Source organism: Tachypleus tridentatus, chromosome 8 (assembly GCF_004210375.1).
Source record: "Tachypleus tridentatus isolate NWPU-2018 chromosome 8, ASM421037v1, whole genome shotgun sequence".
NCBI lineage: Eukaryota > Metazoa > Arthropoda > Merostomata > Xiphosura > Limulidae > Tachypleus > Tachypleus tridentatus.
The window spans coordinates 125,645,978-125,664,038 of record NC_134832.1 but is presented as its reverse complement, the minus strand read 5'-3'; the positions used below and the strand labels follow the sequence as shown (position 1 = coordinate 125,664,038).

The 18,061-nt window shown below is 33.6% G+C and overlaps 1 protein-coding gene across 2 annotated transcripts in view; it reads right to left on the bottom strand.

The window, feature by feature from the left end:
• LOC143223432 (uncharacterized) overlaps positions 1 to 18,061 on the bottom strand; it is a 65,229-nt gene that overhangs the window by 21,682 nt on the left and 25,486 nt on the right. Inside the window, exons 1-8 of one of the 2 annotated variants that reach the window (XM_076451415.1) lie at positions 11,017 to 11,155; positions 9,255 to 9,355; positions 7,762 to 8,158; positions 7,144 to 7,416; positions 4,165 to 4,461; positions 3,191 to 3,448; positions 1,186 to 1,711; positions 636 to 778 (exon numbers count right to left, since the gene is read on the bottom strand). In XM_076451415.1, the coding sequence (XP_076307530.1) occupies positions 636 to 778; positions 1,186 to 1,711; positions 3,191 to 3,448; positions 4,165 to 4,461; positions 7,144 to 7,416; positions 7,762 to 8,158; positions 9,255 to 9,314 (1,954 nt within the window). In that variant the 5' untranslated portion in view covers positions 9,315 to 9,355; positions 11,017 to 11,155. Of the gene's footprint in view, positions 1 to 635; positions 779 to 1,185; positions 1,712 to 3,190; positions 3,449 to 4,164; positions 4,462 to 7,143; positions 7,417 to 7,761; positions 8,159 to 9,254; positions 9,356 to 11,016; positions 11,156 to 18,061 lie in introns of those variants that run through there. The other variant, XM_076451414.1, reaches the window with a different exon arrangement.

Here is an 18,061-nt window from a genome sequence, read left to right as displayed (position 1 = left end):
CTACATTTACTTAAGAGATTATATCACAAATCGCTACAGTTACATAACAAATTACATCATAAGTCCTTATAGCTACACGGCTAGACAATGGTAAACGCAATTTAAAATTTCCCCTCGAATATCTGAATGCTCACACAATTAATAAACATTTCAATTTCAACCCCGCCGAGGTTTTTCTATTATAAATAGATAGATAAATATATTTTTTAGTTTATTCATGTTGCACAAATATAAGCAGAAATGTAAAATTCACAAGACAAATATATATCCAGTTTGAAAACACACAATAAAAACAACATATATTCTTCATAATTAAGCAGGTAAAAAAAGGGTTATTTCCTATTTTTTTCCACCAGGAATAACAAGACAAACAACCCTCATTGTGTGACATGACGCTCAACTCGTAATCCGAGGGTCATGGGTTCGATTCCACGTCACACCAAACATGCCGTGGAAACGTTGTAAATTTACGGTCAAGCTCACTATTCGTGAGTAAAAGAATAGTCCAAACGTTGGCTATGGGTGATGATAACTAGCTTCCTTCCCTCTAGTCTTACATTACTAAATTAGGGAGGGCTAACGTAAATAGCTCTCGCGTAGCTTTGCGTAAAATTGAAAAACAAACAGATACTCACCATCCAGGCAAAAACGTCTTGATCCTGGACCGTCTCGTTCGTAGAAATCGAATTGTGTGTTGTCGTCAAAATGATTAGGATTATTCAGCTGTACCTGAGTAGTATCTACATCACTCAGCTCGCAGTTTTCAGGAAAGAATGGTCTGATGAGAATATACATCATACGTACCGCTTAAAACATCAGTTGTATGTAACAAGCATGCAAATATATTGTAAATTATTATTCATGCCAGCACAGAAGTTAGGCCATGCAGCGAACTGACTTGAGTAATACACTTAGAAACTAAATAGCACATATTAAATTACGAATATTTTAATTAAATAAATATGAAAAACTATTCTATTAATTATTACTCGAGTGACGACTTATTTAACTCCAATTAATTTAAGAATAAATTATCAGAAAATAATAGTAATAATAATAATTTTGCATTTTCTTAGCTAACAAAACAAAGATTCTAAAATTTTAAAAAGTGATTCTTTGATAATATTTTTGTTCATTTTTTTTAAATAATTAGTCTAGTATGACTAAATATCCTTTGAATATTACCTGAAGTTAAAAGATCGACAGTCAAAGTCACGTGCATCAATACACGCCTGTTCGCAGTCTTCTACCCTGTCAACTCGAACCACCCGACGAACGTAAAAGCTTCGTAACCTTTGTCCAAATCCAACTCTTTGAAATCCAGCACCCCCTGGTACGCTTCCTGGTCCGCCACCATTACCATGATCAGTGCACGTGGAATAGCCAAGTCCTTCTGGTCCTGGTTGAAAAGGTGGGCCAGGGAGCCTAGGAGGATAAATGGAATTCGGACCTGGTGGTAATGGTGGAGGAGGAGGTCCAGGAGGGTATCTTCCGCCTCCATAACGACCACCATAGTTCCCGCTGAAATCTCCGCCATATCCTCCACCATACCTGTCCTCGTAAGGTGGTGGTGGTGGTGGTTGTGGATAACGTCCTGTGTCTGGTCTAATGCCGCTCCATCCTTCTTCCCACCTCCCGCCACCATAGTCCCCATAGCCAGATCTCTCTGGAGTATATCCACCACCATATATTGGGTTCCAATTGCTTCGATCTATAAATATAAATAATAACAAAAACTATTAACTACCTCAACATGATCTCTGAGGTCTTTCATGCAAAGTTCTCAGAAATTAAATCTTTCTTATACACTCGTAAATTAATTTTTATTTCCTATTTCAATGAACTTGTGTTTTCCAAGAAAACAGCGCTAAAGAACATCGGAAAAACTTATGAATTATATGCTAACATAAGTTTCGGTATTCGTTAAAACAAGATATATCCTGTTTATTGGTCAGGTCTAAAAGTTTAGCTTAAGTTATGCAGATGGAATATACATTGTTTGGAACCTCTTAAATTTAGTTAAATATATTATTGAATCTAGCAATCAGTTTGTTACTTCAATGTCATAATTATAAATTTATACTTATTAGCTTATTGGCTTCAACAATCGTGAAAATAAAATTAGTGGCAAATGCCCCACATTGTGACCAAGTTTGACAGTGTTTAGTTTGAAGATCCTTCTACAGTTTCCATAGAGACGACTGGATAGAAAAGGTGATTGTTTTTCTTTTATAATTTTTAAATAAAAATTTCCTTAAATTTTTGTGGCAGTAGCTTTACTTCATGTTACACATGTAACATTAGGAATCGTTGCAAGAAATGAGGTTCAGATTACGGAGGTTCTCGCAGAAACCATGAAAAACTTCAACATGAAAGGAGCTTGGGTAATTTCTATTAAATAACTCCCTTTTTCAGTTAAATTAGACTTTATTTGTGGAGGAGTATTTTTCTTTACTTTCATCTAATTAAGGTTTACGGGGCATTATCAAAATTTATTTCGTATCTAATAACCACCCAATATTTCCACAAATGATTTTACAAGATTTTCTTATGACTGCGATACGCTATACGTCAAAAATTACCTGGTAATGCACTTACTGGTGAAATCATGATCGTGATATATGAAAAACATGCGAAACATACAAGTGTTTATGCTTTTCTCAATTCTTTAAGAAATAGTGTTTCACTAGATGTACTTTCCCATGGTTCCCGAAAGTGTTCTGTTTCAAGAGTAAATAAAAGCAAAGATAAGAGTAAAATGTTTTTTTCATCTATTGCTTTTAAAGTTTATATGTCATGCTATGTTGTAGCCAACAGAGTGCATAATTCTTCTCGTGATTTACAGCATGCGCACGTTTTACTGACGCCGCAACAGTAGAAGTTGCAAAGATTAAACGTCTCATATGTGATGGCATTTTAGTGTCTACTTACCAACTGACAGATAATATATTATTGTATGATGATGCAAATGATTAAAACAAGTGATCCATCCAGACTGTTTTTGACCCCCTTTCAGAGAAATGATAAAACAAACCCATGTTTGCTTGTTATTCATTAAGAGCTTTCACAATCGACCTCTCCCTCTATAATGCATATATTATCGTCCTCAGGTAATAAGGTTGTGTTAGTTAACTATAATTTCTAGGACTTAATAACAGACATGTTTACACAATTTGTTTTAATTACTTACACCATATAAGTTCATAGTAATCGTAATAGTCGTCCTCTATGAGGTTTGGTCTTCCAGTTCCCCAACCGACTTCAAAACTGCTGAATTTACACGACAGGTAGAGCGAACTGTATTCTACAGAACGACAAGCACGCCCATAACGGCGCATGCACTCGTCCAAACACTCCTGAAACGAATAGGATTTTACCTCATTTTCGTGGGATCCATCCAGTTTCTTACGTCGGAAGCATTCTAAAGTAGCGTTATTGAACAAAGCATCTGGAGAAAAGTATTACAGAACATAATGAATCACAAGAACGTCTCAGTAATAACAATTATCAAAATAAGACAAAATGACTTTCCGATTCGTTGAAACTTAAGCTGAAAACGCCATTGTTTACTTCAACTGATTAACGTACACTGCAATAACAAAATAATAAATAATTAGTTGTAGTTGTATTGTTGTAGATATAAAGCCTAGTCAGTAAACGGTGTATTAAATTAAGACAGATTAAAATGGCTTTCGTCTTAGAAAGCCTTAAACAAATTTAACTAGATATAAAGTTTCCATGAATTACACCAACCTGAAGCTGGACTCAACATAGGCAGTTACAGTCCATAAAATTTAAAGTTCAAATTGGATTGGTTGTTTACTACATTATTTTGTTCATCCAAGTATACGATCTCGGTCACAAAAGACTAGTGTGAAGTAAAACGAAGAAATGAATCTCGAAAGCTAAGAAATAAAAACATTACTTTTAAACTGTAATATATATGTAAATATTTTTTTCCAAAATTCTTACCAGTATGGTGTAAAGTGGTTAAATTCTAAGATTAATCCTATAAAACAAATCAGAAGGTTAAATATTTGAGCGTACAAGTTGCGCACAATAAAGTATCGCTTTTACTCTAATTCATATGCAATACGAGTAATAAAGACGAGAATTAAAAGTGAAATTTTTCCTATATATATACGTATAACAAGCTGGTCTAACCTCGCTCCTGTGTCCCACAGAGGACTCTGAAGTAGTTTCCGCTACTCCCTCGAAGAGGATCACTTATCTCTGGACCTATTCTGTATCCTACTGGGTCTTCGTCATACAGCAGGCAAGTTTTTGACTTTTCGTCAAAGACGAAAGACCTGCAGAAAAAGCCTCTTTTCTCTAGGCTGTTGATGCAAAGCGCTGAGCACTTGCTGTAATCGCTGACAGTGACGAATTCCCGGTCATAAGCACTATCGAGTTCCTTCCCAGTTTCCATGATAAAAGCTTTAGCGGAGCAGATCTGGGAATCTTGGTTGGTCAGAAAAAATCCAGGATTAAGATCATATTAAAACATCATTGTTAGTCAGAAAAAATATGGTTAAAATAATATAAAAAGTTCATTATTGTTCAGGAGAGTAGAAGTAGAGTAATATAAAATCATCAAATTTATTTAGAAAACTTAGTGTTACAGTAAAATACAAAATATAATTGCTGGTCAAAAAAGTAGGGTTAAAGTAATTTAAAACATCTTTGGTTTTTCACGAATATTAGGTTTTAAAACATCATTGTTGATCAGAAGTGTGAGGTTAAAATAAATGCAAAAACGTAATTTTTTTTCAAAAAGTGGAAGTAACCTAAAAACATCACTGTTAGTCATAAAACGTAAAATCACAATAGTAAAAAATATTATCGTTTGATAAGTTAAAGGTTTATTATTATGCACAAAATACCTGGTGTTCATTATTAAAACTGTATTAATATTATTTAGAATTTACACAGTTAGCTGTGGTATCGTGAGTAGAAAACATATAATTAAATGGTTCAACTAACCTTAAATATGCAGTTTATTGTCAGTTTGCTTATTTTTGTTGAATTTCATTCAAAGCTACTCAAGTGCTACTTGTACTAGCCGTTCTTAATTTTGAAGAAATTGTTTTGAGGGAATGCAGACAGTCATTACCTCCCACCGCCAATACTTTACCAACAAAAATTGCGATATATCGTACCATTCTAACGCATTCATGGCTAAAAGGGGTGCAGGTTCGGAGCAGAGTGACCTTTCCACCAGACCATGCTAGCGAAAACTACAGAATGGGCTATCTGCGCTCTATTCTCCCAGATATCCCACCCCAGATTTTATCACTGTAAGTCCGTAGGGCTAACTCTGATCCCTCAGAGTACAATGTCAAGTTAACGACCCATAAATATATTAAGCACATACATCAAAGGTCAACGTTGTTGGATAATGATTAAATCATAGCAGTTCCTTATTGCTCATTCTTCGTAGGATTTATCTGTTTCGTGTGTTTGTTTAGCTAACACAGCAATGAGTTGGTGGGCCTATATCACTAAACATTGGGTTTCGTTATTCACAATGGACAGATTAAAGTTAGCCAATTCATCGTGGAGTTTTAACCTTAACAACAAACAAACGTATCAGAAGTTCTTGAACCCTTTGTGTTGCCCACCCTCAGTCGCACAGCGGTAGGTTTGTGAACTTGAAGTGCTGGAAAGTGGGTTTCGATAACCGTGGTGGGCAGAACACAGATAGCCCATTGTGTAGCTTTGTGTTTAATTACAAACAAACAATGAATGTATTATTACTGGCGTCGGCTGGTGATTATAATTCACATTGAAAGTTCAATGATACTATATGGTAACTTCAATACAGATCTATAGATTAATTTAGTTTACTTGATAAAATCACCATATAGCCCTAACTAAAGTAACTACGCCGTCAAATGATTAACCCAACCCCAAATTAGATTGTTTTTAACCTATACTAGAATTTGTGTTGCAAAGCCTGTTACTAGAACTAAACTTATAAAACTTAAAATATGAATTTCAGGGCTTTGCAATGTAGAAGAAGCGTTCTACAATTTTCTCTATGTAAAAGTAATACAGAAACGAAAGTTTCCAACGTTCATTGTCTGCATCTTCAAATCTACAAGTTGCAACATGTTATCAGCATCTTTTTCTTAAAGTATTAATTTTTCAACAATACTTTTCTATAGCAGCTTTCTTGGTCATAACTTCATCTTACTTTGTACGAACACAGATCTAATTCTTGCTGGGCAATAAAGACGGATTTATACTTTTCAGTTCTGATTAAAGTGTATAGATATAACGACAACGTATAGCAGGTTTAAAAAATATTTGAAAGGAGAGAACAACAATAGCTTGGTTATTATTACAACAATAGCTTGGTTATTATTACAACAATAGCTTGGTTATTATTACAACAATAGCTTCGTTATTATTACAACAATATGTTAAAGCATTGGGGGCGTGCTAATCCTGTGACCCATGTACACTATGCCACATGAGGCAATAGACAGACAGTCGAAACGTTACTCCTTAAAAGATAAAAGTGGATTTCAACAGGAAACTTGTGCTCTTTTAGTGTGTTGTTGTTATTGTTTTATTTTCGGTTTTAAACAGATTCCTATATACTGGGCCTGGTATTTCCTGTTGATTAGGGAGCTTGAAAAACAGTTTCAGGGTTACAGGTTCGAATCCTCGTCCCCTAAACCATTGGGGCATTTTAATGTCACGATCAATGCAGCTATTCGTTGGTAAAACAGTAGCGCAAGAGTTGGCGGTGAGTGTTGATAACTAGCTGCCTTCCCTCTAGTCTTACACTAGTAAATTAGATACGGCTAGCGTAGATAGCCCTTGTGCTGCTTCTAACAAAATTCAAAAGACAAACCAGAAAGCAACAACGCGAACAACAATAAGTTAAAAGATTATTTTGACGAAATTCACATCTACTTTTCAGGATACTACGACAGGATAGTTTGCTAACGTGTTTAAAATTCTCTACAGAAACATTATAACAATTATTTCACAATTGATTTTTATAAAGTAATTTTAGATGCAAAGTTCAGTTATAACAATACCACTAGAAACTGAACCTTGACACGTTCGAAGTCCAGCACCGTTGGTCAGTGTTTTAAACCACGATACTTAAGGTTATTTAAGCAACCTAACCTGGAAGGCACAAATTCTCCATGTAGTCACTGTTGGCATCTTCTTCGTATCTAGTAGGATTCATTTGTTTCGTCTGTTTGCTTAGCTTACACAGTTGTTTTGCCCTGTCATACGTTGCGGACCGACAAGTGAAACTGTTATGATTCAAACATTTCTCTTCACATTCAGTTCGATTGACAGCAAAGACTTCATTTCCATCACCGTCGAAACGATACCCTGGCGTCCTCTCAAAAACATAAAGTCTGTTAGAGCATTCCCGGAGTGGTTTTGGAGCTATTGGAACGGAACGGGTTGTTTACTAAGTCACTGTCGTAGTGTCATAGCTTAATATACGGTCTTCTAAATGTTTTAGAAGATACTTTTGACTGATAATGGTATTACATATAAATTAAAATAAATATTTAAAAAAAATTACAAAACAATAACGTATCTTACATTAAAATAAACTTTTTTTACAGCCATAACTTTGTGACCTGTTATTTGAAACATCTTTTACAACAAATATTTTAAGAAAGTTTATCGAGTTTCGGTCAGATACGGCTTCACACAAATTTAAGAATAGTAGATAACTGTAATCCAATTATACTTCTTTGATTAATATGATCAATCCGTACTTACAAGTGAGGCATATTTCATTGAAATGCCAGGAATCAGTTTCTTTGATTAATCTATCAGTTCCTTCCGGTGAAGCCCGGTCGTAATATAGATAACAAGAAGAATCTCCATATAAGGCAGCTATGTCGTCATTAGGGGGCAATTTGTTGTGTGCGTCACTGGACAGTATACTTCCACTGAACCTGTTGCTAGTTAAGAGCTTTCTACCACTTTTAATATCACTACCACCGCCATCAACATTAGCAGTTTTAGTGTTTTTATTTTCAAGAAACACTCCTGAGCGCCGTCTGCCGGGCATAAAGTCGAAAGATAAACATTGGTGTATAGAAGTTGTACGATCCTCTTGACAACGGCGTTTACATTCTTCAAGAACTTTAACTGGAATATCTCGTTTAGTTATCTGTCAGTAACAAGAAAAATGTGGTTTAATTTAAAATGGTTACACTTTATCTAATGGATTGTAAAAATGAAATACCTAATATTAAATATATAGCGAGAGAAGAATTATGTAGATTAAGTTTACCTTTTTTTAAAAAACTTTATTTCACAAATTAAACTTTTCCTCACAAGCAGAAGAAAAAATCCCTGATTTTCGTTTCGTTATTTATTAAAGATTTTAAAGAGAAATGTTTTATTTAATCAGATATCTTTATCGACTTGTTTTTCACTTTTCATAGTGACGGTTACTGGTTCATCACAAACCTTTCTTTGAAGAACTATAACGATTTTTAAACATGGAAATACCTCAACAGGATTAATAGTATTTGACTAATTCTCAAAGAAGCTATCAGTATGAATATTGTTATCAAAATTAATCGAAGGAGACGTTTTCTAATTTAATTTTAACGAATTTTATACTTTATTGGCAATCGTTGCCAAAAAATACCTTAGATAACATCAATTCGATTCTACAAGTGACTATCTATCACCTTGGTTCTACAACTTGCTATCTATAACCTTGATTCTACAACTTGCTATCTATAACCTTGATTCTACAACTTGCTATCTATAACCTTGATTCTACAACTTGCTATCTATCACTTTGGTTCTACAAGTGATTATCTGCCATCTTGATTCTACAACTTACTGTCTATTGCCTTGGTTCTATAAGTGACTATCTGTCAACTTGATTCTACAACTTGCTATGTATCACCTTGGTTAAAAACTGGAAGCTAATCATTAGAATTTAATAATTTTCTTTAAATGTGATTTACCAATCTTAATTATTCTATGTATTTATTTCGTCACTATAAGGAAATTATCATACAACTTTACTAGTGATATTTGTATTGTATGTTTATCGAGGTATTAAAGCAATTAAACTATATATTTTATTTCATGTTTATTTTCTATAATATATGTATTCTCTATTGAACTATTCCTTAATTTAGAAAAAAAAAGATAAAATTAATGATGCACTACACATGAATATAATTGATAAAATATTCAGAGTAAAATAGTGTGTCGATGTCAGATAACAATGGAAAAATATTTACCACTTCATTTCTGACGAAACCAAAACCACTGTTTCCACTCAACTTGTAATTGGCTACCATCTCGTACACTATTCGTCCTTGCCCATTGTTACATAATTGTGCTGTAATTGTAAAATAAAAAAGAGCATCATATCTGGAAAAGAACGAATAGCTGTGTGAAATAACGAACTAGTGTGAAAAGAACGGATAGCTGTGTGAAATAACGAACTAGTGTGAAAAGAACGGATAGCTGTGTGAAATAACGAACTAGTGTGAAAAGAACGGATAGTTGTGTGAAATAACGAACTAGTGTGAAAAGAACAGATAGCTGTGTGAAATAACGAACTAGTGTGAAAAAAACGGATAGCTATGTGAAATAACGAACTAGTGTGAAAAGAACGGATAGTTGTGTGAAATAACGAACTAGTGTGAAAAGAACAGATAGTTGTGTGAAATAACGAACTAGTGTGTTGTGTTCAAAATAAAAGTAAGGTTCGGAGTTGAGTTGTCACTACAGAGTCTCACATGAGTTAGTCTGTAGTTTTCATTACCTTCATGATGATTATGATAAAATATTTCTCAGATAATACGCATATAATAGCCCATGTTTCTGGAATTACAAAAGTTAATCAAAATTTGATTAAAAAATTAAAAAAATAAACATCAGGAAAATATAGGTTACTTTAGAACATTACACTGAAGGAACAAAAATCACTTTTGTTTTTCTCTTCTTTTCTATTTTACGTATCACTCATTAATTCATTTTAAATTATATTATATTAGGAACCTGAGATAATTGATTGGTAACTTCATTATAAAAACATGAATCTTTGTTCTCGTGTAACAGTTACCTTCCTTCCAATTAGAAATGTACCTTAAGCCTATTAACGTGTCATCAATTTGCAAAAGTTTGTAAAATAAAATGAAATATAAGGAAACACTCATATAGGCCCTAAGAACATTAATGTTAGTCTTAACCTGTTTTCGTTATTATTTTAATCCTAGTCTTAACCTGTTTTCGTTATTGATTTAATGTTAGTCTTAACCTGTTTTTATTACCTTAATGTTAGTCTTAACCTGTTTTCGTTAGTACTTTACTCTTCGTCTTAACCTGGTTTCGTTATTACCTTAATGTTAGTCTTAACCTGTTTTCATTATTATTTTAACGTTAGTCTTAACCTGTTTTTCGTTATTACTTTAACGTTAATCTTAACCTGTTTTTCGTTATTACTTTAATGTTAGTCTTAACCTGTTTTTGTTATTGATTTAATGTTAGTCTTAACCTGTTTTCGTAAGTAATTCAATGTTAGTCTTAACCTGTTTTCGTTATTACCTTAATATTAGTCTTAACCTGTTTTCGTTAGTACTTTAATGTTAATCTTAACCTGTTTTTGTAAGCACTTCAATGTTAGTCCTAATCTGTTTTCATTATTATTTTAACGTTAGTCTTAACCTGTTTTTCGTTATTACTTTAACGTTAATCTTAACCTGTTTTTCGTTATTACTTTAATGTTAGTCTTAACCTGTTTTCGTTATTGATTTAATGTTAGTCTTAACCTGTTTTCGTTATTACCTTAATATTAGTCTTAACCTGTTTTCGTAAGCACTTCAATGTTAGTCCTAATCTGTTTTCGTTATTAACTTAATGTTAGTCTTAACCTGTTTTCGTTATTACTTTAACGTTAGTCTTAACCTGTTTTTCGTTATTACTTTAACGTTAATCTTAACCTGTTTTTCGTTATTACCTTAATCTTAGTTTTAACCTGTTTTAGTTATTACTCACCCAAACTTCACTGATACAACACCAGGTTTTAACTTTCCTACAATTTATGTATTCACTAATTCCAGATAAATACTCTCGTTCTTCTTGGATTCTTATTTCTGTGAATCATTCTATTAAATTAGATCTCAACTGTAATGACAGCTTAGCAAATCTGTTGCAAGTTTTTTACATGAACGTCAGCTCGAATAAGAGTTACTCTCCTCAACGGAAGTTAGCAATAAAACTTGAGGGCTTATAACGTTAATAATCGGGATTAAACTCCTATTTTTAGCTCAGCACAGCTAGCTCATCTTGCATCTTTGAACTTTGAAACAAAAAATAATAATAATATGTATTTAAAATTACTTTTTAATCTTATTTTAATCTTATCATGAATAACGACAGCGTTTTCTAATTGTTTTGAATGTAGCGCCATCTAAGAGTAAGCGTCAGATTTTTATGATAATCTATGGTTATCCTTATTTCTAAACCGTTATTAAGTTTTATTCACCGAACAAAGACTTTTCGAACTACGAAAAAATCGACCATTCTGGTGGATATAAGTTAATCAATTTATTTGTTTCTACAATTTGGTTTCTTTGTTTTCCAGAGTTTTATAAATATGCTCATTGTGTTCATTTTAGCAGAGACTTTTCAATAACCTGGGCCAGTCTCGGCCAGGTACTTAGGGCGCTCCACTAGTAATCTGAGGGTCGCAGGTTCGAGTTCCCGTCACATCAAACATGTTTGTCCTTTCAGTCGTAGGAGCGTTATAAAGTTACGGTCAATCTCTCTATTTCTCGGTAAAAGAGTAGTCCAAGAGTTGGCGTTAGGTGATGATGACTAAATACCTTTCCTCTAATCTTACACTGCTAAATTAATGACAACTAACATAGATAGCTTTCGTGTGGCTTCGCGCGAGATTTAAAAAACAAATTAATAATAACCTTTAAAAAAAGACTTTGGTAATTTCTTGCTTATTTCTTAATTACATATACACAAAATCCTAATATTTTAGGCTAACATGTAATCTAAAGAAATATGCAGTTTGTAGTTTTTAGAGTTTTGATCTGAACAGTACTCTGTCAAGCTTTTTTTCAAACCAAAATTCCAACTTTCACTGACAAAGTACAATACCGAATCTTATGTGTGTAGATCCAACATAATTTGTAAGGTTGAAAATTTATTAACTTTTGTTCCTTATGCTGCTTGGTTAAAACCAAATCATGTTGTGATAAGTTTTCTTAGTGTTTCTTTCCGAAGAATAAATAAATTATCGTGAATTTTTTCCTAAGAAATTATATAGTATATCATAGTTTGTTTAAGTTTTACTATGCCTCAACTGGTATCAAACTCTGAATTTTGCATTATAATTCCTCAAGGTTACTGTTTCGCCACTGCTTTATTAGCATCAATGGATCATTTATGCTCTGTATGCGGTGAGAAATTGAGCCTTGGACTTTAGTGTTGTAAGTCCGTTAATTACCACTGGCCCACTGGAAAAACTGATACAATGGAAATTATCAACTATACTATACAAAAAAAAAAAATTAATGAATTTTTGCTGTGGAAGTGTGTGAAATTATCCGCTTTAGGCTTTCTGTTGCTGTACATTTGGTAAAAATATATGCAAACCGTAACAAATTTCGAAATGATAGATTAGAGGGAAGCAGCTTGTTGACAGTTTTCACCATTAACTATTTAGTTAGTTCAACCAAGTACTTTTAATAACAAGTTACCTACAGATGTGATACTTTTTCATATGCCCATAGCTCTGTACATTTTGTCCTAAAATTAGAGTTGTATGAAAATAGAACTTTATGACTATCTTTTGTTTCGCATAAATCGCTGCCGAATAAGCTTTTCGGTTAGCAACTTGTAGATGACAAAAGTTAGATCTGAAATGTCATTTTAACACACCTGTGGTTTCGATCCACCGTGGGTAAATTAAGATAAAAGTGGAAACATTATTTTTATTCCGTACATGTTATTAGTTACAGGATCGCACAGCCATTTTGATACATATTATTAATTAAATATTAATTTTAAATTAAACAAGTTAATCTTAGAACTATTTTTGGATTCCATATTCAGTTTTCAAAGCACACTGTTTATGAGTTTCACTTTGTTGGTTAAAGAATCCCTAATAACATAAGAACCACATAAAAAACAAATTAAAGAGAAATGTTACCGATATTGCAATTAATTCTGCTAATTCACTTAATATTTTGATCAGTTCTTTAAGCTAAATGCTGTGAAGAAACCAACTAAACAATTATTTAATATGATGTAATATGTGATTAGCCTTTTTCTTTACTTGAACGAAAAGCCATCTCCATCCTACGAGGATAATCGAACTATGAACTTTAGCGCTGTAAATTCGTAAACTTACTGATGATCCATCGGTAATAAATATGAAAACAGGTTGTGAATTTCAGGGTTAAAACAGAAATAGTGTATCATTCTGAAAATAAATAAGTCAATATTTTGAGTATTGTCGTGTCTGTAAAAGAAGACATACGAAACTTAATATTAACGAACATTAAGTCATTGTTTAAGGGTGTCATGGTAACTGTGACGTTCTTATCTTGATGTGGTTCAGCATTCACTGTATGTACACATGTCAACAAGATCTATGCATAAAATAATATTTATCTTAAACTCCACATTTAAGCTCAATTTTATTAAGAGAATGGAGTGTATTACAAATATCAAAATGAAGGTTGATTATTCAAGAGACTTTTAACTTTTAAATAAGAATTAGTTCTAATTCCAACAAAATGTTACTGACAATAAAATTATTCCTAAATAAGACATTGAATATCTTTAGTGTTAATCACTGCAATTAACTCGTATTTCGTAGTAGTTGGCCGTTAGTATAATATATTGAGAAATGACGAACTATGCAAGACTGGTTACTGGCTGAACACGAGTTATAGTAATGTGAACTACTGACCGTTCTGAGTGTATATGTTCAACTACGAGGTCATTAAATTATTTTAACTAATTATGAATAATTGTTGTATCATAAATTATTATGTTTAACTTGGCAAATAATTGGACAAATGGATCAAGATTAACAGTTATTTTCATGTCACCATCTTTATACCTCGAAGGATGGCTCAACTGAGTAAGGATGTTGGTAATGAATTACATGAAACCTTAAAACAAAAGTGAGGCTCAATGCCATGTGTAACCTTCGCATTGAACGATTGAGTCATGTGCCACGGCTGAAAAATGTGGAAGTGGGTGGCCCACGCCTTCGTTTTATTATTTGTTCGTAATTGAGCACAAAGTTACACAATGCACTAATTGTGATTTGCCCAACATGAGTATCGAAACTTTGTTTCTAGGATTTTAAGTACGCAGACATGCTACTGTGCCACTGGGGAGAGCCCCTTCGTTTTATTGTTTGTTTGTTTTTGAAATTCGCACAAAGCTACTCGAGGGCTATCTGTGCTAGCCGTCCCTAATTTAGCAGTGTAAGATTAGAGGAGGGGCAGCTAGTCATCACCACCCACCGCCAACTCCTGGGCTACTCTTTTACCAACGAATAGTGAGATTGACCGTCACATTATAACGCCCCCACAGCTGGGAGGGCGAGCATGTTTAGCGCGACGCGGGCGCGAACCCGCGACCCTCGGATTACGAGTCGCACGCCTTACGCGCTCGGCCATGCCAGGCCCGCCTTCGTTTTATAGCATCACTTTTTAAACCTGGCATTTGGGGTTACCTCTGCCAATTTTTAATGTTAAACCTGGTATTTAGGGTTATCTCTGCTAATTTTTAATGTTAAACCTGGAATTTAGTGTTACCTCGGCTAATTTTTAATGTTAAACCTGGTATTTATGGTTACCTCTGCCAATTTTTAACGCTTTTAAAAGTGATTGAAGCTTATAAAGCAGGACTGTTAGTTTATAAAATAACTGATTTAAGGAGGAACAATACAGGTACGACTGGAGACGCAGCCACTGGACTGTACACCTCCCGTCACGTAGTGTTGATCATATTCGGCTCTCGAAAAATATAAAACTGCGTATAGGTCCGTCGTTTTTAAAAGGACACAGTCCATTTTTGACAGAACAACGAAGAATAATATTCTTCATATTCTTACCAAGGGGTTTTAGCAGATTTCAATCATTATTGACTGAGTTTTTACCAAGGGTTTTAACAGATTCCAATCATTATTGACTGAGTCAGAGCAAAAATAATGTGAAAAATTCTTCCCTATGTTAACAGATAGGATTTATTGTTAGTATAATTGCCTTGACACTGACTCGCTAAAACTAACTACTTCTAAGTTGAGTTATAGCCCAAGTGTATACCAAGTTTCGTCCAAAATGCATTGATCCGTTTTTGATGCCCCCTCGCTAGTACAGCGGTATGTCTCCGGATTTACAACGCTAAAATCAGGGGTTCGATTCCCCTCGGTGGGCTGAGCAGATAGCCCGTTGTGGCTTTGCTATAAGAAAAACACACACAAAAACACCCCGTTTTTGAGAAATCTTGCTGATGAACAAACACAGGGGTGTAAACATAACCTCTTATCACCTTTGGTGTTGAAGGTAATGAAACAGAACAGTAATAAAATTAAATAGTTTGTGTGTTTTCTTATAGTAAAGCCACATCGGGCTATCTGCTGAGTCCACCGAGGTGAAACGAACCCCTAATTTTAGCGTTGTAAATCCGTAGACTTACCACTGTACCAGGGGGAGGATTAAAAGTTTGTTTCAAATATTCTTGCAATGTTATATACAAAAGATACTTGTCCCTAATTCTAAAGTGATGGATCAGGAGAAAGTTCTCAAATTATAAGGCAACATGACCATAAGGCGGCGCCAGCTGTATATCAATTTTTCTTTTCTATTGATGATTTGATAATTTCAAAAATATTGTAAAAAAAAATCCGAAGGAGAAAAGTAGAAAAATTTGCAAGACATTTATTTTCCTTGATAAATTGCATCTCTTAGCAACCGTAACAAGTCAGACGTGTGTCTTTTCCTTGATAAATTGCATCTCTTAGCAACCGTAACATGTCAGACGTGTGTCACTTTTTTTTTTTAAGTGTAATCTCTAAAATCGTAAAATAGGAAAGGAATGGAAACATATTTTCTTAGCTTATGGAGACTTACAATGACTAAGTTTGATAATTACTGGACTAGAGGGAAGACAGATAATCAGCAGCATCTATCGGCAACATTTTGGCTACTATTAACCTAATTGTGAGATCTGATCGTTTCTCTTATAACTCGTACAAGGCCCCAAAGTACTGAATGCGAATTTGAGACTCTCAAGTTTACAGTGCAGAGCCTTGACTACTAAGCTTCGTCCGGAGATAGGTATTTGTGTGTTTTCTTATAGCAAAGCCATCGAGAGGAATTAAACCCCTAATTTTAGCATTGTAAATCCGTTGATTTACCGTTGTCTTAGCGGAGAACTTCCAGATAAGGAAAAATAAGTGTATCACTTCATCTGTTGACGAACATTACACCTTTTCTCTTACACTTTCATTAATTAACCAATCCTTATTTTTACACTTGCTCTCAGAAACATAAATATTAATTCGTTGGAAATTTTTAAACTTACTCAAAGATAAAAGTATAACTGTTTCTTGTAAAGCACAAAAGTTAAACTTCGAGAAGTACATCAGTGTTTGTTAATCCCAAAACAACAAATCCCATAAAAAATGAGATAAAATATTATTGCTGAACAAATGTTCATAAAATATTAAAAAGAGAATATTGGAACACAATAATTTGCAGCAAAATTTATTTTGAAAGACTTTCCAGATGTTCCATCAAGACAATTGATAACAGATGTAACATTTTGGACGAAGTACCATGATAAATAACATATAAAGCTTACGATGCGGCACCATGACAAATAGTAAAATGCATAAAGCCTTACATGTTATATGATAACAACTGATAAGACAAGTAAAGCATGGCAATTAGTAATATACGCATAAAGCCTTGAATGTAGTACTGTAATGATTGGTGAAATGTCTAAATAAGTCCTTTGGTATTGTACCATGACAATTAGTAATATACGCATAAAGCCTTGAATGTAGTACTGTAATGATCGGTGAAATGTCTAAATAAGTCCTTTGGTATTGTACCATGACAATTAGTAATATACGCATAAAGCCTTGAATGTAGTACTGTAATGATTGGTGAAATGTCTAAATAAGGCCTTTGGTATTGTACCATGACAATTAGTAATATACACATAAAGCCTTGAATGTAGTACTGTAATGATTGGTGAAATGTCTAAATAAGGCCTTTGGTATTGTACCATGACAATTAGTAATATACGCATAAAGCCTTGAATGTAGTACTGTAATGATTGGTGAAATGTCTAAATAAGTCCTTTGGTATTGTACCATGACAATTAGTAATATACGCATAAAGCCTTGAATGTAGTACTGTAATGATTGGTGAAATGTCTAAATAAGGCCTTTGGTATTGTACCATGACAATTAGTAATGTACACATAAAGCCTTGAATGTAGTACTGTAATGATTGGTGAAATGTCTAAATAAGTCCTTTGGTATTGTACCATGACAATTAGTAATATACGCATAAAGCCTTGAATGTAGTACTGTAATGATCGGTAAAATGTCTAAATAAGGCCTTTGGTATTGTACCATGACAATTAGTAATATACGCATAAAGTTTTGAATGTAGTACTGTAATGATCGGTAAAATGTCTAAATAAGGCCTTTGGTATTGTACCATGACAATTAGTAATATACACATAAAGCCTTGAATGTAGTACTGTAATGATTGGTGAAATGTCTAAATAAGGCCTTTGGTATTGTACCATGACAATTAGTAATGTACACATAAAGCCTTGAATGTAGTACTGTAATGATTGGTGAAATGTCTAAATAAGGCCTTTGGTATTGTACCATGACAATTAGTAATGTACACATAAAGCCTTGAATGTAGTACTGTAATGATTGGTGAAATGTCTAAATAAGGCCTTTGGTATTGTACCATGACAATTAGTAATGTACACATAAAGCCTTGAATGTAGTACTGTAATGATTGGTGAAATGTCTAAA